The 23,272-nt window shown below is 36.1% G+C and overlaps 2 protein-coding genes across 3 annotated transcripts in view; both read left to right on the top strand.

Annotated features, from left to right (window-relative positions):
- Window positions 1-13,757, top strand: part of LOC128244203 (uncharacterized) — a 46,503-nt gene extending 32,746 nt beyond the window's left edge. The window contains exon 4 of the mRNA XM_052962220.1: window positions 8,389-13,757. Coding sequence (XP_052818180.1) covers window positions 8,418-13,757 — 5,340 coding nt within the window. The 5' untranslated portion in view covers window positions 8,389-8,417. The remainder of the gene's footprint in view (window positions 1-8,388) is intronic.
- Window positions 13,758-14,502: 745 nt separating this feature from the next.
- Window positions 14,503-23,272, top strand: part of LOC128242565 (uncharacterized) — a 50,958-nt gene continuing 42,188 nt past the window's right edge. The window contains exon 1 of one of the 2 annotated variants that reach the window (XM_052959760.1): window positions 14,503-14,611. The gene's annotated coding sequence lies outside the window, so the exon portion shown is untranslated. The other variant, XM_052959762.1, reaches the window with a different exon arrangement.

The following is a 23,272-nucleotide window of genomic DNA, read 5'->3' as shown; positions in this document are numbered from 1 at the left end:
TTTTGTGACATACATTAGGCCGATTTTTCAGAACTTCGTTAAAGTCAACAACATTGTTAACGACACTATTGCTATTTATTAAAGGTGAATTAATTTATGATGTGCTGATAATATTTAAGTAAAACATGCATAGCTGAATCTGTTGTCTGTATATATATTAAGAGTATTGCAGATTAATTAGATGTGTGTACAAGAAACATTCAGAGTATTAAAGATTTGAAAGTTAACAACGATCAAGTTAACAATGCTGTTAACATTAACAATGTTCTGAACAAACAGCCCATTGTTGCTCTTAATTCAGTAGTTGTTGCTGATGATTCCAATGTAGCATAATGAAACGAAATTGAAATTGAACAAAAAGGAGGATAATCCACTCTTATATTCCTAAATTTTGGTGGGTGTTTTTTCAGTCAGCACATTCAAGTCATGGGGTAAATGGCAGAACTTAAATGTACCAAGAGACATTCAGATATAAAAAGTTTGGGTACCTTATGGTATTAACTCTGCAAAATCATAAACCAAATCAATTGCTGCTTTTAAACTAAATATTTATATTCAAAAGCAACTGTTCTGTTATATTAAATGCCTTTTTAACATTATGAATTATTAGGGGGCTTTACTCTGCAAATATGGCAGGGCCAGTTGGCAGAGAATATTTCCATAGTTATTTAAAAAAATGTTTAGCTTTGCCTCTTTTAAAAAACATTAAACCTTATAATTTGTTTTCCTTTAGTTTCAATCAAATTATTAATTCGTGTCACTGCATAAACACTTTCACTAAGTTTAGTCACTGCAGGCAATATTTGTCAATTTTCCAAAACAACTCACAAAAAAACAATATGAAAAATATAAATGAATGAAATCCATAAGCATTTTCTGAACTCAACTTTTAGATTTTCAGATTTATTATTTTCAAGATTTAAGAATTTTATCAAGTTCTGACAATAACAATCTTAACAGTTATTATCTTGGGTTCCATCTCACAAAGTGATGGCACCTTAATTGAATTAGGGAGGAAATTGATGCTTTAATTGTTAGGCCCCAAACTTGATATAATTGTTCCTTAATTGATGAAAATCTGAGGAAATAATTATCTTAAAGACAATCACCCTGAGTAGATAGTTAGACACCCCTATGGCATTTTAAGAGTATATATAACTGGACAGGTCCATTCAGTGGTCACTTCATTTCTAAAACAGAATCAGAATTGAGAAGTTGAACATTGAGCTCTTAGCTATCTGTGGTGAACAGATTCTAATGGAACTTGGCATAATTTATTCAAGTCACAAACTTCAATTGTGATTGTGCTCTTGTGACAGGCTAATTTGAATGTGTTCAGTCAGGATTTCATGGGAAATATTCAGAACTGAGAGACTTAGAAGAGGAATATCAGTATCTTCATTTGCATAAAACATTTCAACTCAGTCATGGATTCACAGGTGGGGGAGATTTGGTTTTCTTTCTATGACTCTCTGTTTAATATTGTTCTTCAGTTGTCCGAGTTATAATCTCCTTGTCTGAGGTTCCAAGATTATACATGTGCATGATAATGCATATATTACCTTTTTATTAGGGAATATTTTGATTATTGAGTAAATCTTCAGTAAAATAATATGAAGCATTTTAATTTGTTCAATTTATAAATGGCATGGGTACTGTAAACATTTTAAAGTTTAAATGCATAGAAGTCTTTATACGTCTTCATTTTCAAGTTTTTGATAAATTTCATAAATAAACATATAGTGTTTTGGTAAATTAGATACATGTATGCCTTAAAATAGTATTTTCTTGGATACTTCCTGTATAGGCAATTAATTTTATATATATTTAAGGAAGCATTAGTTAATTATCTAAATAAAATAGCTTCAAGTCTTTTCAATTTATTGAATGTCATTATGATGGATGTGTTAAGCATCATCATTGGTTAAGATGGAATATCTTTATAACCTGTGGGCATTTTGAGATTCGAATCTGTCAAAAATAAAGATATGATTTGATACTGATGCTCTTTAGATAGAGCAAAAAAAAACTTCTTCCATTTCTTCAGATATTGCAAGATTTTATCTAAAAATAAATTGTCTCCAAAACAAGTTAACCAGCTCACCCAAGTTTCCTGTTTTGAAAAATCTGGGAACAAAAGGACACAACCTGTGGCTATTTTTAATCTCTAAATCCGCCCGAAAAATCTGGTCTTTTATGTGTCGTCTGCTTTAAAAAGATGAATGCCAGAGCACCTGAGAGCCACAGGTAAACCTAGCATGCCACTTTTATGTTCAAAAGATTAATGGAATTTTCCTTAGGGGGACTTGAACGCTGAGATTCAAGTTTTGTGACTTTGCCCATGTGGAATGGACATTGCGTTTACGTATTTGATTGATCGCTCTCCGTCTGCTAGCCGTGACTGTCACCACAAAGCTAATTACAGGTGTATCAAAAGAAATTCTCCCTTGTAAATTGTGCACACTTGTAGACGTGGGCTGAAAGCTGCGTAGCAAGACATACTTGGCATGCTTCCTTGTTTTATCATCGTAATGCGGAATCCAAAAACTGATATCATCAAACATCTTGTCTCTAAGGCTTTTAGCGTACCTTGTTTGGTAAAAGAAGTTACAGAATATTTCTCCTAGGAGTATAAAGAATCTTGAATTGGTTTCGTTACAAACTTCCCTCCAAAGTTTTTTCCTCCCACAGAGCTTATCTTCTGGCCTCTCAAAATTGGAATTTAAGATTCAGAAGTTTTCAAAGAGATTATAAATGATCATGTTTGTACTGCAGACTATTTTAAACGTATTTTTTTTTTTTAAACTCTTCTTACTTTCTAAATTTCACAATTAAATTATGTTTTATTTTATTTAAAACAAGACAATTTAGAATCAAAGTTAATGTTATATTTTACTGTTGTTGGCGTAATATTTTTTACATGTTCAAAGAAAGAATTCTTTTCTTTATAATTGTGACGCATATTGCCTGTCAAACAAGATACTTCACTTAAAACATAATGTATGGCCACAATAATTCTACGCCTTGCCAGTGAAAGGAATAAATTGAGAGAAAAGCGCCTCGAGGCATTGATGTATTTAGACGTAGACAATTATTTTCCTGAAGTAGCGAACATTAAGGCAATGTCTCGGGACTGTCATTTTCTACAACACCGTTTACCTGTGCTGTCATTAAGTTTGCCAATCCCACAATCCTTTAGTCCCATGTCGTCTCGTACAAGACGATTTCTTCCGACCCTGCAGGCAATCCTTACCTGTCACATAATGTGTCATTGGCAATGATGGGACGGGGAACTTGGAATAATATTAGATGACCATAGGCATTTATGGCGGCCAAAAATGAATGACTTGCACGATTTTGTGTTATGGGGATTCTTGGCCTTTATAGAAATATATTCCTTTTTTTGGCATTAACACTTTTGTCCCATTAAGTATTAAAAGTATTGCTCCAAAGATTGTAATTAAGCGAAATTTCATACAAGGGTTGCTGTATTTTTCTAGATCATTGTAAAGATAAGGTGAAATGATCCCTCGGATTTTTAAGAACAGTATGGGGTATCACGTGTAATTACATGCGTCTTTGGCAACAATAACTCTAGATCTCATTCCATTATTCACCTCCGATGCTTGAGTGGCCATCTATTAAATAAAAAGTAGCAGGAACAGAAAATGGAAACATTAGAAACCTTAAACCCCCCAAGGGCACCTCAGTAATTTTGGCAGTGAAGGTCCACGATGCTATTTATTATTGTCCCAGCTTGACAGAATAATGGAATTTCAGACAGGTCGTTTAGATTTACAATGACAGATAGTGGCCACGTTAAATGACCAATGTCCCACAGGTGACATGTACATTGGTTGGACATTCTACCTGTCCATAATATACAGGAGGTGCTCTGAGCTAGCTGAAGAAGAGGCCTTTCTTTAAAATGGTTTCTATTCCTTATTGATGCTCTTTTATTTAGACAATTAAGATTTTCTGCATATAATTGTATTGTTGCTGTAAATGTCTCAGGTTTTGGTGACTGACCTTGTTTTTCAAGTTCGTGCTGTGTTAAAGTTTAAAATAACAGCGTTACTTCCAAATGATGCTTTTGATACATATTCTACAAACTTAGCAGGCTATTGTTAAGGAAATGAATCTAGATGTTTATATTTGATCCAGTAGAAACCATTCGGCCACCCAGTTACATAAATGGAAGCTTTCAATTTTAGCGACCACTGCCAAATTTGCTGCTGGCATTTTATGGTTTTACATCTAATTGCACTCGAGCACCTTACAGAAATTACAAAGAACCGATTTATAAATATCAATTTCTTGTACCTGATATCAGAAAACAATTAAGCCACCTTCTTTTAACGTTGAAGACTGAAATTGAAAACCGGTTTCATGACGGTAGAATATTTTTCATTTCGTTCTGATCATAAATTCCACATTTGGGGTTGAATTAGCTCTTTTAGGAATGTATGGTCTTCGAGCCTTGAAACGTAAAACTTGAAAACTCAGTCAGAGCGAACACAAATGTTCACTGTTTTTTTGAAAAGATGTATTGTATAGCTGCCGTGATGGTATTGATGTGGAATAATTCATGCTTACAATGGCCGAGCCTTAATTCGGGGATGAATAACCAATGGGGACGCTTTCTGTCACAGATTAAAGTGCCAAAGTTTCCATCGACATGCACTGTAGCAGTGCTGTATTCAAATTCGTGTTTCTACAGTGCCTGACTGGGTTTGGTTTAAAGGATAAGACCCAATATTTTAAGACCCTCCAATGCAGAGGAATTACCCCCATGGCATTTTGTATTGGATGGTGACACTTGATGCATCCGCTATCGGCTTTCAGAGTTACCGCTGAATTCTAAAGTTTGATGCTTTTAAAGGATTCTTATGCAGAAATTATTGGACTATATATGGCAAGTTTTTGTTTTATTTGGTAATAATTATGCAAATGGATGAGTTTATTAAAGAACATTCTACGCAGGCTTAAAAATAAATTTCAAGAAAGATAATGCAACGAATGCTGTTAACTAGCCTCTATAGATTAGTTTTCTCAATATGAAGTTAAACATATTTTATAAAAACAGTTTATAGAATCAGTACCATCGAGGGAGCCCATTATATTTAGTTCTAGATTAGATTGTAGCAGTCAAAGGTAATGTCTAAATGATAATGATTCTGATAATGCATTTGTATAAACCTGTTAACATTATTATCTCCCTGATTTTCAGACCTAGCCCTGTACTTTGAACATTTAAGGTGTTTAAAGCCCATCATTTCTTAGCCTCTCTTTAACCTATTTATCAATTGAAGTATAGTATTTCATTTACATGAACTTACAAAAAGTGATGAGGCTTTAATAAGATATTTTATTTATACAACGATTAGTATTCTAACCCGCAGAAAACTCGTACATTTTCATCCTAATCAGTCTCTTTAGTGGAAATGATGTTTTTGTTGTAGATTTAGAAAGTTACGAAAAAAACTTAAGTATGCTTAATTTCCATATACAGACTCATTTAAGTAATAAACAGCAACGCGCGCTCACATCTCTATTAGTTCATTCTTTTCTGACGATATTTGCATGCCCGAGTTCACAAGATGAAGATAAAAGTCGTGATTTGGCAGTGTTTAAACGATTCCTGAACGCAGATCTTGCCTGAGGCTAGCTCGGTTTTGCAATCATCGCCTATATCTCTAGCCAGCTTTAATGTTCTTAAATTGATGGCCACGATTCTTTAAAAGTGGAGTCGGAAAGTCGTACAATTTGTCTTTTAAAGGCAAAGAAATGTAAACATGGATGATATTTACCAGAGCGATCTGTTTTCAGGCATGGAGCAATGATTTTTATTAACAAATCAACAAGTTTTGATATTAGAATACATGTACCTGTTGATTGGCAATTAATGTCTGTACCTTCCTGAATTATATAATAGATAATGTTTTTAGGATTAGAGGAAAAGATTTTCAAGTGCAACCGCAAATAACATGTATAGGTGAATGTTAAACATGCTTTTTCTGCTAGTTAACAATTGTTACTAAAATCCGCAAACTGTCGTCTAAGATAACATCTCTATTATCTTCCATCCGTCAACTATAAAAACATCGGCTGCTTTTGGCACAGATTTCTTTTGTCAGCCGAAGTTTACCTAAATAGTCAAGTTTGAAAGATGGCTCCTTAACTGATGGAATTTTATCACTGTGGTTGCAAGAAAGAATCAGAATAGCAAGCCTGTGTTTCGAAGCAAGTAAAGCGTGACCGAATCCATCTTTACAGAAGAAACGAGATGTCACCAGTTATAGAATACTTATTGCTTCAGGGGACATTCATTTATTTCTGTGTTCTCCATAGGAACGTATAGGACAATTTCTTATTGACAGTTAGCGAGAAAAAAATATACTTCAGAGAATGGATGTTATTGTTGGCTCGTTATGGGAGGGCGTTGCCATTTACTGAAGGTGTTTGTGAAGTTTTGAGGAAATTTAGAACATTGTCACTTCTTTTCTCACAGGTATTCTATTTTTGTGTTGCTTAGTGGTCATTTCTATTAATTTCATTTTATCTGTTTTGTCTTCATTGTGTTAAAGGTATCAGTTGTGGAATGTGGTTTTCAATTATCTGATTGTTCTATGAACATAAGTACAATGACAAGGGGAGTAAATAATATTATTATAGTAATTATATAATAGTAAAATATATTAGTAAATTTATTTTTATTGAGAATTCTTATTAAAGATCAATATAACATAACTTGTTTCTATATGATGCTTTAAAGTGTGAAATAATTTAAGTGGTACACTAAGACGGCCCATATGTTTTTACTGAAAACTTCTTAATGCATCGCCAGAGGAACGTATTTTACGATATCCTTTTAGATGGCTGTGATAGAGCGCCTGGCATATCGCGCATGAATAATTATTGTTGACAAAAATGATGTACGTAGAAAGGTGCTTCTACGCTCTAATGATCTTACATATCACGAAAATTAGAACCAATTTCATAGAGTCACTGATTTATGAAAAGGCGTTGATTGCCACTGGTGACTAAGCGTGGAAAACAAAATTACACTCCCTTTTTACGTCTGATGGAAAGCATGCCTTATTTTTAAGCTCGTTCAGATTTTTTTGGATACACATCTACAGGTAAAATCAATTAAGTCGGAGAGAACTTTTTGGTGACAGTTTAAAGGTAGTAGCAACAGGCTGGAGGGCTATTGGGTAAATGCTGGGCCATGATTGGTCGAATTTGACAGTTCTGTAAAAAGGTTGTCTGCTACAGTCATTTATGATTGGATGAATTTCATTTCACAATATACTGGTGCAGAAAGCGAATATTGGAGCATATTGTTTTTATCATTGAGAATTTGATTAGTAGGAGAAGTGTGATTGGACTGCTTGCTAAGTGATGGGGAGTTTGACATGTGATAGAAAGTTACCACTGTGTTGATAGTAATTAGATAAGAGATATTAAGAGGGATACTTAAAACTTGTCAAAATTTAATGACAGTCAACAATTGATGATCATTAGTTACTGAGTGAGACTCTGTTATGGACACTTAGTAATATTTATTATACTGGAATATTTATATACCATTGGAATTTTGTGATCAGTCATATTACTATAATAATTCACCATTGGAATATTATAAATCATAAATATGGTAAGATAGTTCAAGAATTTAATTAATAAATTATTTATATACCAATAAAGGGTTTAATAAAGAACTTAAAAAGAAAGATGAAAGTAAAATTGAAAGTAGTTAAATGCATCTATATTTGATTGACTTATTAACTTGAAGGTTTATGTTCTTATTTTTAATTTGTTTGCTTTTTTCTATTTATTTTTTTTTAAATAGATAAAGTGAATAAACTTTAATAATCAATTCATTCATTAATATTTATTGTATTGTTAAAATATAGATACATATTTGAAAATATATTTCAAAGGAAATTATGAGGTATGGATAAAGGGGGCTAACTAGAAGATAGTTGAAATTTATAAATAGTAGATACAGAGTTGTCTTTCTTTTTTCTTCTCAGAAGCAAAGCTTTAAAGTTTAAAAGTTTATGAAACCCAAAAAGTATTTGAATATTGAAAGCAATTAGAATTGATACAATTTCTCAAGTACAAAAAAGTGCAATGGAATTAACACTGGCTTCAGTATTTTTTTTTATTTTTTTTCAAAGACATACTTAAACATTTAAATAAATTCAATAAATTAATTTAATAAGAAATATACAAGTGACTAATTGCAATATTCTGAACTGAAAATATCTTTATTCATTTAAGATATATTAATGATAATTATGCATACTTAAAAGTTTAACTTAATTCTCAAAATGTTTATCTTTTGCATGATTCCTAAAATGCCTCTTTATTTGTTTTCAGGCGGGGCCTAGCTGTATAATCATCGCAACATGTCTGATGGTGCCACAAAACTTGATGATGATGGCAGTGTGCAGTCAGGCATAAAACGAGCAGGACGCACCAGAATCTGCAAACAGTGCAAATACACCACTACTGATGTGCGTGAATTTTCTAATCATCGACTTCACGCTCATGCTGATGAAAATAACGACGAAAGTAAGACTGTGACTCGTAAAACCAATTTGAGGAGAAAATCGTCTGCTGCAAGTGAAAAATCTATCGTGACACCTACCGAAGTTGACTTTGAAAAGGATTTATTGAAAGAGGATAATAAATCCACAAAAACTGACTTTGACATATCAGTTGAACAAAAACAAACAATGGCTAGTGAACAAATTTCACCAGAATTACTGAGCAGTTTAGCGTTAGCTCCACGAAAGACCTCTGTAAATGACTCGAATAATGAGTCAATGGAGCGAGCCACTATTGAGAATATGAATGGAGTTGGAGAAGAAGTCTTGATGGAGAAAGACGATGATCAAGACGATGAGCCTAGACTCATTATTGCAGACGCAAGTGAAAATGGTGACATTGCCGAAAGTGAACTGAACAATTCAGATGGACTTGCCCCTAGTCGTAGTGGAAATATTCAAAACAGAAATTACCTCTGCGGAAATTGTGATTATAGCACTACTAGTGCTAAAACATTTCTTCACCATCAGCGTGATGTTCACAATTCTGGAATAGCTATTTACGAATGTGACTTTTGTGACTACGCCACAAAATATAAGCAGAAACTTCCACGTCATCGCCGCCTGCATTTCTTTGGCAAAGATGGCTTACAGGAGTCTGACTTAGAAAGCAGTCTAACTGATAGAGAACTTAGAGAACATATGAACAATACTAGTGTTAACATGGAACTGTTGAATGGTGAAGAAGACTTAGATGATGATGCTGAGATGTATGATGAAGATGATGAGGATATGGTTACATTGTCATCTCGTGAAGAACAGGTTGCAACCCCTGGTGGGTCCATTGTGGGTGATGTTAAGAAAAAGAGGATCAGACAGGAAGTTGATCCATTAAAATACTATGAAGTTGTTGACGACGTTGGCGTGAAGTATGCCTGTTCTAAATGTGGCAATGTGTACAAATGGCGAAAGTCCTTGAACAAACACTGGAAAGAGAAGCATTGTGGGGAGACGCCAGATCTCACAAAACCTCCTGCAACTCTGCAGAATTACACACTATATTCCCGCTACAAGGCCAAGTATGGGGGCCAGCCACCCCCACCTGCAGCCCCAAATGTTGTGTATGGGGCAGCAGCAGCACCCCCTGCCAACCAGATCAAACACCGGGGAACACCAACATCCAGTCACAGTGGTTCGAGTCGCCTTGACGAGGATCAACTCCAATCATTTCAGTCAGTCTCTAGTCTGTCCAATGTTGTCATGCCTCGAAAGATTGGTCCATTCATTGGAGGTACCAACTCCAACAACAATTCCATGTTCAACCCAGCAGTCACTCTTGCCAGTCTTGCCAAGGGCTCGCCAAGGACTGCTGAAAGCCACCACGATGTTCGACACATGATGCATGAATCCATGGAAGCCAGCCGAGAGAAGGCGAAACTCATCGAAAGAGCTCGAGAGATGTTTAGCCAGCAAAGTAAATCAATGACAGCAGGAGATGCCCAACAGATGGAACCCCTAGATTTTTCCAAGAAGTCATCAGACTCCAGCAGCAAATCCGAGACAAGCGCTAGGTCTGAGCATTCCTGGGGCGATAACAATAGTGAGAGCGACAGTCTAACAGAGATGCCTATATCAATGATGGTATCTCAGGCCAACAATCAGATTGCTGCTGCCATGAAGCAAAGCCAAGCTATGGAAGTTGATTCTTCAGTTCTGCAATGTGGAAAGTGCAACTTCACTGCTAAGACACTCACTGATTATAGTTCACACATGACCCTGCATCTGAACAAACGTGCATTCAAGTGTGCTGAATGCCATGCTCATTTTACGGGTATTGAAGAGCTGAACCAGCATTTCCTTGACAGCCATTCTGAGAAGATTCAGGAACACAAGGAAGCCATTCAGAAGATTCCCCATGGACTACAGCAGACATACCATTTGCTGAGAATGCCACTAGACTCCATCTCCAATCTTTCTTCACAAGAACTGGCATCCAATGAACCGAAGCAGCTTAAATGCAACATGTGCAGCTTTGTCGCTAAATGGCCAGCAGAGCTTCAGAAGCACGCTGTCTCACACTCAGAAGAGCGTCCGTTTGTTTGCATGGTCTGCGGGTCAACATACAAATGGAAATGGGACTTGGTAAAACACTTTGAGAAAAGCCACAGTTCCCTACCTAATCCCTACAAGCGGCGCGAAGGCGGTGGGGTAATGGCTGCCAACTCACCAGCCACCCCTCCCCCAGATATGATGTCTACCCCAAAGCAGGAACCACCCATGATGATTGACATAGCTGCAATGCAGGCTGGGTATGCTGATAATGAAATGCCCCCTGCTAAGAAACGCCGTCTCTCAGAGTCTGAGATGCAACAAGGTACTGAACATTACTTCAGAGAACTTGTGGAGAGGCAGATGCAAGCTAGGCATGAACTTGGTCAGCTTGAGCTACCTCCTCATCTTAAAATGCATATGCAAAACAGAGGTGCGTTTTCCGACCCCATGCCCAAGCTGAGGAATGAAGTGATGAGAGATGAGCTTGAAAACCAGACGCCTAAGAGGAATGTTCATGAAGCCCTGAAACAGAGACTTAACAACGGCAACAACAAGATGGACATTATAACTCCTTCCCCGCCTTCTTCACTCAAAGTTGAAAAGAAGACTGACAGTAAGGGCAACGAGGTGATGCTGCCGTATAAATGTACAGTTTGCGAGTATCGAGCCAGGTGGCCATCTGAGATCTCCCAGCACATGAAGAACCATTCTAATGAGAAGCCATTCCATTGCCCACGCTGTAGCTACAAGAGCAAGTGGAAGTGGGATGTTGTTAAACACCTTCGTCGATGCGGGGGCGGGACTGTGCATGATGTCATCGACACAACCAAGGTCAAGAAGATGGCTCCACCCAATGTTATGGTTATGCCCGCCTCTTCTGGCCACCAGCAGCAAAGTCCATCAATGAATTCTCACTCAATGAAGAAGCCAAGTCCAAACCAGCCAGTCTTCCCAACATACAGCATGAATCTGCCCATATCTCTACCATCTTCAGTCAGCAAGAGCCTTGCAGCAAACTTTAGCATGGTCAAGAATGGCCTGGACAATAGAGAGAATATGGACATCGATGGCAATAACAGGTCGGCCTTCCGCAGTCTCACCTCTCCCAGTATTCATGGCTGCCCTGAGTGTCCATTTGTTGGCAACAGTCCAACAGAACTGAAGCGCCACGCCTTGCTTCACTCCGAGGCGAAGCCATTTAGCTGCCACACATGTGGTTATAGCACACGCTGGAAATGTGACCTAAAAAAGCATATGAAGAATTACGGCCATGCCAATACCACAATAACACTTGACAGTGGTGACGATGAGATGGAAAACAACCATGACGAATTCACAGAGATGTCCGATTTAGACAGTGATGAGGACCAGTCCACCCTATACATGTGTCCTCAATGCCCATACAATTCATACAAGAAAAAGGCGTATGAGCATCACCTCAAAATCCACGGCGGATGGAACAGTATGAATGATGATACCCCTGATAAGATGTCAAAGCAGAAAGAAAGTTCTTCCAAGTATAAGTGCTCTAAATGCAGTTTTCATGGCAATGACTTGTCGTCATTCCTCCAGCACAAGCGATCTCACCAGGCTGAAGAAAATGAAGCTCAAGACAGGAGCGTTACACCAGTCAGTGATGTTTCAAACAGAACTATTCAGTTGAAACATCGCAGAAAGCCAGTGAAGCAGTTGAAATGTAGCCAGTGTCCCTATGTCTGTTTCAAACAAGCCAGTCTAGACATTCACGATGCCATGCATATCATCCGAGGCTCAGAGACCTGTCTGTGTCTTTATTGCACTTATAATGTGTTCAACAAGTCCCTGCTCTTGAAGCATATGAGACTACATCCAGAGTACAACCCAGCTGAGTGTTCCGAAGCTGAGGGCAAGGTCACTGCTGCTGAACTGATGGAGATGGAAGACCTCGAAGAAAAGGAGATCAACGGTGATGATTCTGAAAGCTCTGACGAGAATAACTTTGGTGACTCTCAGAATGAAGATGACATCCTGGATTTCTCAGCAAATGCTTCACGAACATCTACACCCGTCAGTTTACCTAATGGTAGTGGTAACGGTAAGCAACAACCTTCACCTACCAATAACAATTCCATCCTCAGCAACATGAATAACAATGAGAAGACTAGTCCCAGTTCAGGCATGAATCTGCCCTGTGAGTGGTGTTCAGCAACATTCCCGAATGTGGTTGCACTTTATCACCACAGTCAGAGCTTGCACCCGAACCAGTTGCAAGCCCAAGAGGCTGGTGATGTCGCAGCCCGACAGGCTCCCAGCAAGGAGTCCCCGCTGGAACAGATTGTAAGGGAGAGGCAGCGGGAGTACCAGGTGTACCATCAGTTTATGGCCCGTCAACAGCCCCAGATTGCCCTCCAGATCCAGAGCCAGCTGCAGTCTGGAGCCCAGGGCTCTTCTGATCTCCTCCGCAAGCTGGTCCCCCTCGCCCCCAAGCCCCAGACGTCCACCACACAAAGCCCTGGAGGACAGACGCAGCCACTGGATGTCAACATTCCGATGGATGTCTCGAGCCAAGGTGAGCAGCTTTCACCTAATCAACTAGCAGCTCTTCGAGCAAGAAAAAGTGTCAGTCTTCAGAAGAAAGCTAGATCATTTCAATGTACAAAATGCACATTTACAGCTCCAAATGCAGTCACTTATCTTCGTCATATTGAACGCCATGGTAGCAACTGTAAACATACCTGTCTTTACTGTGATTACAGCATAGATCGCCTGAACCTGTTGTACCAGCACATGAAGGGAACGCACCCATCCAAGTGGTCTGGCACTACCGAGGAGAAGATCAGTCTGAGTGTAAACGCAGAGGACGGCAACAATAACTTCATTGAGGAAGCTGAGGACAATGCTGCAGAAGATCCGGACGCTGATGCCAGTGCAGAATATCTCAATGGCAGAGAGGCTGCTATCACTGAAGGTGGCGCACTGTTCGATTTCCAGACACAAGGGCTCAAGCCGACCTTGGTGTTACTAGATGAGACCACTTGGAGAGGTGTGCAAATTCAGGTGTGTAGTCTCGATGGTAGGAGACATTTCAAGTGCCTTAAGTGTATGTACATAAATTCAAATGCAGCAAACACTGCCAACCATTCCCAGCAGCATGGACTGTTTGCATAAATTTGCATACTGTAAATAAAAGACTGTTTCAGAAGGTCATATTCCATGTTACAGTAAATGCATGATCATGTATAAGCATTTCATATTGTGGGGTTAATTAGGTCTTTATCAGTAGAGGCCGATATCTTCTACACATCCATATAATTACACCCCTTGGAATCAGATAGCATTAAGCCACCCTATTATAATATTCCTTGTTCAATAGGCTCTGCCAAGAAAATTCTTCAGCATTTATCATTGTAACTGCTCAGCCAATAGTCTTAGAAAATTCTCTTGATGTGGAACCAATAATTGGTTGGCAGCATTTATGTGATTGGTTCTCGAATTCTCTACAAGACTTTTTGATTTGCTTAGAGGTAGTGGGTTTCAATAATCAGAAAAATCTGATTGGTTTCTGGCAATGGTGATCAATAATATTGTTTTAACTTTATCTGTGGGGAAATTCCTGGCATTAAATATGAAAATATGTTATGGAAATTGTATTATTCCTATACTCTTAGGGAATTGATTGAAGAAGAAAAAAATGAGCCATGTTCTGCTTACTTTTATCAATGTCTGGTGACATATTCATTCAGAAAATGATGTAAATAATTTAAAGTGATTTAATTGTATAAATTAGCAAATGAATATGAATGAAATATATTGATTTCATGAAAGATTTTTTTTGAAAATGTTACAATTCATTATTTAAGAATGATAAAATATTTTATGTAAAGATCTTCATTATTGACTTAACTAACTGTTTAATCTTGTATTCAGATGAATGAAGAAAAACAGAAGCATTTGGGAAGGTGCAGAGATGAAAAAATGATGAATGTCCCTGGAGCTTCTAACATGCAATGACCTTGACACTGGTGAGTTAAAAACATGCGTAAGTTTTGTTTGATTATCAAAGTATTTTGGCTCAAAGCATTATCAGATGTGATAAGCGAGACCATTTTTGAAGTTTTTCGAGGAAAAAACATTGAATGTCAATGTCATAGTCTTGGTGTCACATTGACATTCAATTGGCGTCTGTGTCATGCAATTTTACTGGTGGCCTTGAAGCCAAAAAAAACTTAAGATATTTAAATTAAACTTGGTATATATGTTGACAAGAAACAATGTGCAGTTGTAATGCAAGACCCATAACTCTGACTTGAATTATTATTGAGTTATGTCTGTTCAACTGAAAAAAATGAGAGTTGATGTTTACCCCCCTGGCACCCTTGTAATATTTTCAGTTTGTGTATGTAAAAGTCATACACAAGAAATCACAACCAAATAAGCTTATTCCGAAATTATAAGCGAAAAAACCCAAACACTTTTCTCTTGTCAGTTTACCCCAAAAAGTAAAGAATAAATTACTGCTGCAGAAACTTATTCTGATTAAAATTCCAAGCCAGATCTTTCTTTAACGCATGACATGTGACGTTTTTTATTATGAAAGATCACAATCACGCTGTATAATTTCAGCAGACAGTTGATATTTGAAATAGATGGAAATAAAATTCATTTTCAGGCGGAATTTGTTTCGCTTCAGATTTCTTCCTTAAAATTAACATACTCTGGTTCCTAATTCAAATTCTATTTGACTTTCATTATGGAAAACTATTTAAATGAGAACATTTTTAGTCTTAATATTGCCAAAAATATGCAAAAGATGGTTGTTGTTTTTTTCTGTTACTTTCCCATAAGGTATTATTGTCTACATTTCTTTTGCTGTAAAATGATTTACTACTGCTTGCCTTGAGAGAAAAAAAAAGAAATAAAAAAACATCACGATGAGGACGATCCATTAGCATTTATGTTGTACACAATTCAATGCTGTTTTAAGTGATCGTTTCATGGAGTCATCTGCTTAATATAAACGGCAGGTGAACATAATATCTCTTTATGACAACCAAATATATATAGTCCTGCTTCTATATACTATATAGAATGTGCTTCATAATTTAAGGAATTTAAGGAATTAATTTTCAAATATTTGTGAAATGTTTATTTTTTTGTGAAAAATACTGAAGTCTTCACAAATTCTCTGCTACGCAACATTACATTTAATGTATTGCATTTTAGAAGCTTAATTTCTGTTTCACAGTCAGTGGAAATGTTTTCATGCTTTGTTTTTTAAATTTGAACATATTGCTTAGTTTTTTTGTTTTTTTGCTTATACATACGCATTGTGACAGCGCTTTCAAACCTTTTTTCCACTAATTACTTCTGTGGTAATATTTAAATTGATTATGTTCCAAAGTTAATTTTGGAAACATCATCGCGCGAAAGGACAAAAAAATGGTTTTAATGATTCATAATTAAATCCATAAGATAATTCATTAAAAGCATTGCAAAATTACATATTACATGAATGATGTAAAAACTTAAAAGATTAATTAAGTTCTGTTTCTCATGACGATCTTCGGGAGAAAACCACGGCTTTTAACGTTAAACAACAGTCATAAGAAACCAACAAAGACTTGTCTGATATTGGCAGATTCGATTTAAAGAGACACTCTCATATTTTATTTGTTGGAAACTGGAATTTTTATTTTGTTTGTAACATGTAGAATATACTTAGTTTAAACTATATTTATTTGAAAACGATTGTGAAGAAAGTTAAATAAACTTATATGAAATATGAATTCAGTCACTCTGGTTGGCACACTGTTTCGCGATTGTGTGGTCTTGTGCTTTTGGGGAAAACAAAAAAACTGTAGAAAACCCACTTGTCGGGCTTGGTGACCACCAACCAAATGAACCCAGGCTGGGAATTGAACCCATGTTGGCTTAGTGAGAGAAATATAGAGATATTTTGTTTATTATTGCTGAAACATATGGCAGAAAATATTTTATTTTGCTGAAAAGCTTTGGAGATATACCTTAAAATTGAATGGTTTTTAATCTTCAATTTACAAATATATGTAAAAATACATGTCTTCCTGATGATGATTGCTGTTAATTGATACAAATATAGAAAGAGCCATTATTTGTACAAATTTTGAAAACATATGTTCTATTTGTCATTATGTTTGAGAGAGTAGCTTTAATGAACACATTAGCCTTGTTTAACCGCAGTGACACGAGAGTCCTAGGCAGACATTTGCGATGTATACAGGTACGCTTTTAATTACAAACACACCTGTAGAATTTATTTCCTACAATATAGGATGAAATTTTATTCTAAGAAAGTATTCTTGTCATGAACCGAATTTTGAAATTAAGAAGTTAACAGATAAAAAGGCTGACTCATTTTGGTGTTTGTATGAATATGACTGTGCTCTTTTATAACAAACATATATTAAATAAAAAAATGAAAATGCTTAAGTTAAATCTTTATCTCAAACTACTTCTGATTTGGAAATGTAATAAGCACTTTTTAGTTCTGCCATTTATTTAGATATGATTTGTGTTATCAATATAGATTGTTTTTTCTTGTTAGTTAAAAAATAAGAAAAAAATCATTTTGAACACTGCTTTCAAATTGTGATATATCGTGAAAATATTACTTAGACATCAAAGGGCATCTTCTTTTAATGTCACGTATTTTGATGTCCCACTTGTCAATTTTCTATCTCTCATAGATCACGCTTTACTTATGGTAAATGTCTGTTTATAATAAATTATTTGTTAAAAACAAAAATAAATTTTGAAGGTTGCATTATTAGTAATTGATTAATTAAAAACATGCATGAAATTATGATGTGATTGCCTCCCTTTGGTTTTCAAAATTGTTACTTTAGCTCATTAAGGCCTGAAAAAGTGTGGAATAGAATCCGTCTGACAATTCTTTACAAAACCAGAAACTTTGACATCCTGTTATAATCACCTTCCAAACTTGGTCAAACTATTTGACGGGGTGGGATAAAAAATGTACTATCTGCTGCTTTCTTTGATGCCATATAGGACCTTACGGCTTTCAGCCTTTAAGACCTGAATAATTGAATTAGAAGAACTGAGTTTGGTTGGGGTAAAGCTTGAATAGAAATTGGGGAGAAATCTTCCCGTCTGTTACTAGGGGTGCCTTGTATTCTGAAAGAGCTTTAATTCCTTCGCTGGATTTAATGAATGCGATGGATTCTTTTACAAAAGACGTACTTGTTGAATTTTACAGCAAGCTAGAATCATTAGGGTTTTAAAAGCACATAAAAATGTGCACATCTGAAGCTAAAAATATTATACTGAAGAAAAAGAAGCATTAAAATGATAATGATTTAAATCCCCGTATTGGTACATTTTATTATGCAGAAATAGGCAACTAACTCAGAAATATGCTTATGTCATTAAGTGTAGAAAAACGTGATGGTTTTCATGCAACGTAGATAGGAGACACCTGCAGATATGCAAATTGATCGGTGGGACAATTTACGGAATAAAAATAATACCAGAATTAATATGTTCCCAAATGTAAACTTCATCTTAGAGAAATAAAATATAGCTGGTTGATGGGGCATCAGCCTATTAAGGCAGCGTGCTACAGGTGCATATAATTTATGCGAAGGCATGTAGTATGTCTGGTGATACTCTGTGTGACAGGGGTTTTGACAGAGAATTATTTTTGGCCATGAAGGAAGATATCCATTTGTTGGGATGATTTCCTTGGGGGGTGGGGGGAAATTTGATGGGTTGGATTTAGGGAAGGTGAAAAAAAGTCACAAGTTATGTTTAATTAAGAACTAGATTAATTAAACCATTTTTGGCTTTTTCCTTAAAAAAAATGCAGGGTTCATCGTTAAATCATCTTATGCTGTCTCGTGATATCAATAATTCTTAAATATTTATATACTCATCCTATATTATATTTATTATATATATATATATAAATATATTATATTACTGTTTTTGCGTTATAGATGTTTAATTTTGAACAAGTTTGGAAGTTTTTTTTACCTGGATTCTGCAAAATAGATCGTCTTTCAATAAAATGAGTAATCATGAGAAGAAAAACAAAGAGTGTAGGAAGAAATCTAATGCCTTTTGTCATTTTTTTTTTATATGATACTACCTTTAAGGTAACCTGAGTGGAGTGAGTACTTTGAATTTGATATGAATATTGTTTGCAGATTTTAGGATGTGGTAACGATGCTTAAGAAAATACAGAGTCACCTGTAGGCTGAGCCTTTTGAGACATTGTTGAGCAAATGTTCCGGTCAGGAAGGACAAAGATCTGTTCTGTTAAAATGCAAAAATTATTATCAAATATTACTTAGAATTGTTTCAGCCTTATATTCTTTCAGCCTTATATGCATTTATTATATGGAAATTAAAATTGTTTTATGTAGCTTGAGTATGCAGCATGATCTCTTTTTAAACATTTCACTACATAGCCCCCACCCACCTCCCCCACCCCCAATACCAAGCCTAAATACCCAGCCACAACTCTGATTTTATTAAAACATTCAATCGCCACCTGATTTGCAGAGTGTTTTGGCATACTAGCAGATCCTAATGTTTATTTCTATAAATATATATAAAAGCTGCTATGATAAAAGCAATGCCAGTGTCTCTTACAGAGAGTGCTTGAGCTTGCCAAGTGCCGTAAATGGCATGAAATGGCACCCCACTTCACGCAGACGTGAAAATCACATGACAGCAATGGAATTTTATGGCACTCTATAATAAATTTCCCATTTGCAGACTGGTATAGGAATCATAGCAGGTTTTGAAGGAAGTTTATTATGAAGAGTTGGTTTGTTGTGAATGTAAGTTTCAGAAATGTTAAAACTTTGAATGTTCTAGCTCTGTTTTTGGGATTGTGTCAGGGATATCTTACTTTTAGATTAAGATGTTATCATAAAAGACCATAATTATAATGTAAGTACTTCTTTTTTCATTTTCTTCATCACAAGTTTTAATTCTGCTATAATGTACTTTTAAAGAAGATAAATGCCATGAATTACAACAATGATTTATTTCCTGTTGACTCATTTTTTAATTGAACCCAAAGAAAGCCATGCTTCTTATAACCATGAGAGCTTTACATGTGATGGGAAATGGTCGCAAAATCAGTTTCACCTGAGAGAGTTCTCATTTCGAACTACAAAGAATTCTTCTGTCCAAAATTGTGTTCTATATTTAGACATAAAAGACGCTTTTATGTTTACGATCTCTCTCATGAAGCCGTTTTTGTCGTCTGCAAAAGTTAATACCTGGCGGTTTGCATCTTGGCTGTTAAGTGCCATACTTCAATTACCTTCATTAAGTGGTAAATAAACGAGCAATTGTGGCCCATTCGTGCTTGGTAGTTAAACGTGGCAATGTAGCTGTATCGCTATGTAAGCTTCTCTCCCTATATGGCATTGTCACGGCTCACAGAACAAGAGGTGATTTAAGTATTGGTTCTTTTTCGATCTCATGCAGTCTTCACGTCTTTTGGAGATCAGTAGATTGACTGTCTAGGCATTTTTTCCCACGTTTTGGGTTTGTGCCTTTTGATGCATTACTGGTAGGCTGTCTTTAGACTGAAATTTAATAAGATTTTTTAAGAGAAAGTGATGAATGGGTGAGGTTTAGCAGATTTCTATGGTGATATAGATTGCTGATGGGTTTTGAAATTGCTCCTTTGATGGAAAGTCTCAAAATATGTAGTTATGACAAATTTATTATGATTTTATGTTGAATATATTTGGGATGATTGAACTCCATATTTGGTAAGATATTTTGGATTGTTTAAAATGTACTTTCCCTGGATGATGATGATAATGATGATGGTGGTCACAGATAATATATACAGTAAAACTGCGGTCATTCGAACAAGCGGTCATTCGAGAACCGGCGTTCCCTCGAGGTCGGAGCTTGGTCCAAAACTTTTTTCCTTCTATTTTCATATAAAATATACCTACGCTGCATCGAAACCTAATTATGTCGAAGAGTCAAGCAATATTCTCGGTCCCAAGTACACAAATCATGCACAAAACCTTATGGCTCCCTTATTATTAAGGTAATAATTTCACACTTTTTCCCCCCGAACACAAACAATTGCTAGGTATTAAGATTTTCGCAAGTTGTTCAAATTGCAATGACAGTTGAAAGGCAATTGCTAAGGTGTGAAAAGCCGTTAAACACTGTTAACGCATGACCGATATCAGTTCATATAGGCATTTTAGAAGATAATTATGAGAAGTAAATGACGAGCAGTTAATTGTGAGAAATGCAAACGAGTAATAAAAATATGAATAAACACTACCATATCGATCCAACATCGGGATCTCTAAAATAATTCCTTTTTGTCACTTTGCTTTGCATTATGGCCATTTTGTAAAAATAAAATCGATTTATTGATATATTTATATTTCTGTAACATTTCATATTTATTCTACATATAGTAAACGACAGCCTTTGAACATATGAGCGATTTTTACAATGCAATGCATAATCGGTGTCTTAGTAAACAGACCATTTCATACTTGAAATACACATAAATATATTTCATAACAGACTGGAGAAAATTGAAAATCGGGTCGTTCGAAACATCGGTTCCCTCGAGGTTAAGGCTAGGTCCCCGGCGACCTCGAGCGATCACAGTTTTACTGTACCTTATTAATTACGTTGATGATGGCAGTGCTAGTATTATTAAGATAAGGATGAATTTTAGTGTGGGGTGTAGCTAGCAATGCCCACATATGAATATCAGATTTAAAAGTGAAAAAAAAAAACTATTTCCAAAAATTGCATAACTATGGAATGAGGGCTGTAGGGGAGAGGGTTAAATGGTGGTAGAGTCTCTGTGTGACCAGAAAAAAAACAAAAAAAACAAGCATAGTAGCCCATGAGTGATGAAATTTACAGAAATGATTTCAACTGGAAACTTGGTAGTTGTACCTTTAAATACCCCCTCCCCCCCCCCCCCATTTGATGTATTAGCAATTGATATTTTTAGACGTGCTGTATTTTGAAGACAAAGTATTCTGATACTCACTGCCACCTTGGTGTCACCAATTTCATCACTTTAACCTCGGCCATAAGTAAAAAAACATTCAGGATATTCAAATGAAACTTGGTATACATGTTTCCAAAGACAATACATGTATGACTGTTTAGGAAGGCCCATAACTCAGGCTTTGATACTTGTTGAGTTATGACCCTCGTTTGACTGATACAAAACAACAGGTGAGTGTTGGTATTCTCTCTGTGGTGATTTTGCTTGTAACACCTGAACTTCTGATATGACCACACTGTAGCCTAATCAGGTGAATTAAGATATTGGAGACCTTCCAAGAGATATCTCTTAAGACTTGCAGAATTAACATGACACTGGTTGTCAGTCAATCTTTCAATTGAGCAATAAACAGATCATATTTTGTCAATAAATAACAGCACATGATGTGTAATCTAACGAATTACTTTGACCACATGGACAAACAAAGTACAACAAGTTGAGCAGGTAGAGCTAGTCTCCCACTTCCATCATGTTATTTGCAGAACTTGTGCCTGATTATTCTTCGAAGCTGTAAATAATCATTAAATAATTTGTTTAAATTACAACAACTCCTCAGAATTGTGTCTCTTCAGTTTCTTTAAATGTATGCATAATGTGCGTTATGTCTGGGGTTGATGTCTGATGTGGCCAACTGACTGCTGATTTCAGATGGCAGCGAAAATGTCAATGTCCTAATCTATCAGAATAATAACTTGGAAAGGTTTTGCACTGCCCCTCATTAACAGCTCACTTGTTGCAGACAATTCCAGCCAAGCTGCCACACAGACAATAACTGTTTGTCTCATAATTATGTAAAATCGCATTCATTTTTCAAGGACTTTGAAAGTGCAAAATGTGGACAGCCCAATTCCCATGATGCCAAAAGAGAGGAAACTCGCAGGACCTGTGAACAATCATTTATCAGAGAAGGCAATGTAAATTGTTCCCAATTGCCAGTAATAGACCTTTTATCCCACCTAAGACGTGCAGGCAGCGTGAGGATGCTATTGGAACAAAATGTCAGTCAAATGTCACATTGTCATTTGTCCTGGAATTATGGGTCAGTAAATGGCCCAAGAATTGCCTGAATTGTTCACTCTCTCAGGAAATAATGACCCCCAGGGCTGGGAAAGTTCTCACTGCTGGGTTATTGATGTGGAAAGTTTATAAAACAATTTAGGCATTTTTTTTTTTAACACAGTTTGCTTTGTGAAACTATTATGAGATAAGGATTTGTGCAGAAATTGGTCATGAGGCATTCCTAGTTACCGACCATACAGCATCCCCGAGGGGAGGGGGAGGTCTTTTCTATCTGGACTGGAAATGCACAGATTCATCTTTTCACTGGTGAAGTAAAAAGGAGCAATTAGCCAAATAATAACCTGTAAAGTAAAAGCTATAAAGAAACTGTAGCACCCCCCTCCGCCCCCTCACCCTTATAATGTTCTTCCTACACAGCACTAATGATTTATATATCTCGTTTTGTAATCCATTTTCTTTTGTAAGAAATATTTTTTAAGTTTCCACTATTGAAATGCCATAATTTATGTTTCATAAACTTAATAATAAAAGAAATAAAAAGTGCTGTGTTATTATGCCTCACTCATCTGGCATGGATTTAATT

Source organism: Mya arenaria, chromosome 8 (assembly GCF_026914265.1).
Source record: "Mya arenaria isolate MELC-2E11 chromosome 8, ASM2691426v1".
In the NCBI taxonomy this organism is placed as follows: domain Eukaryota; kingdom Metazoa; phylum Mollusca; class Bivalvia; order Myida; family Myidae; genus Mya; species Mya arenaria.
This window is presented reverse-complemented; position numbering and strand designations above follow the sequence as displayed.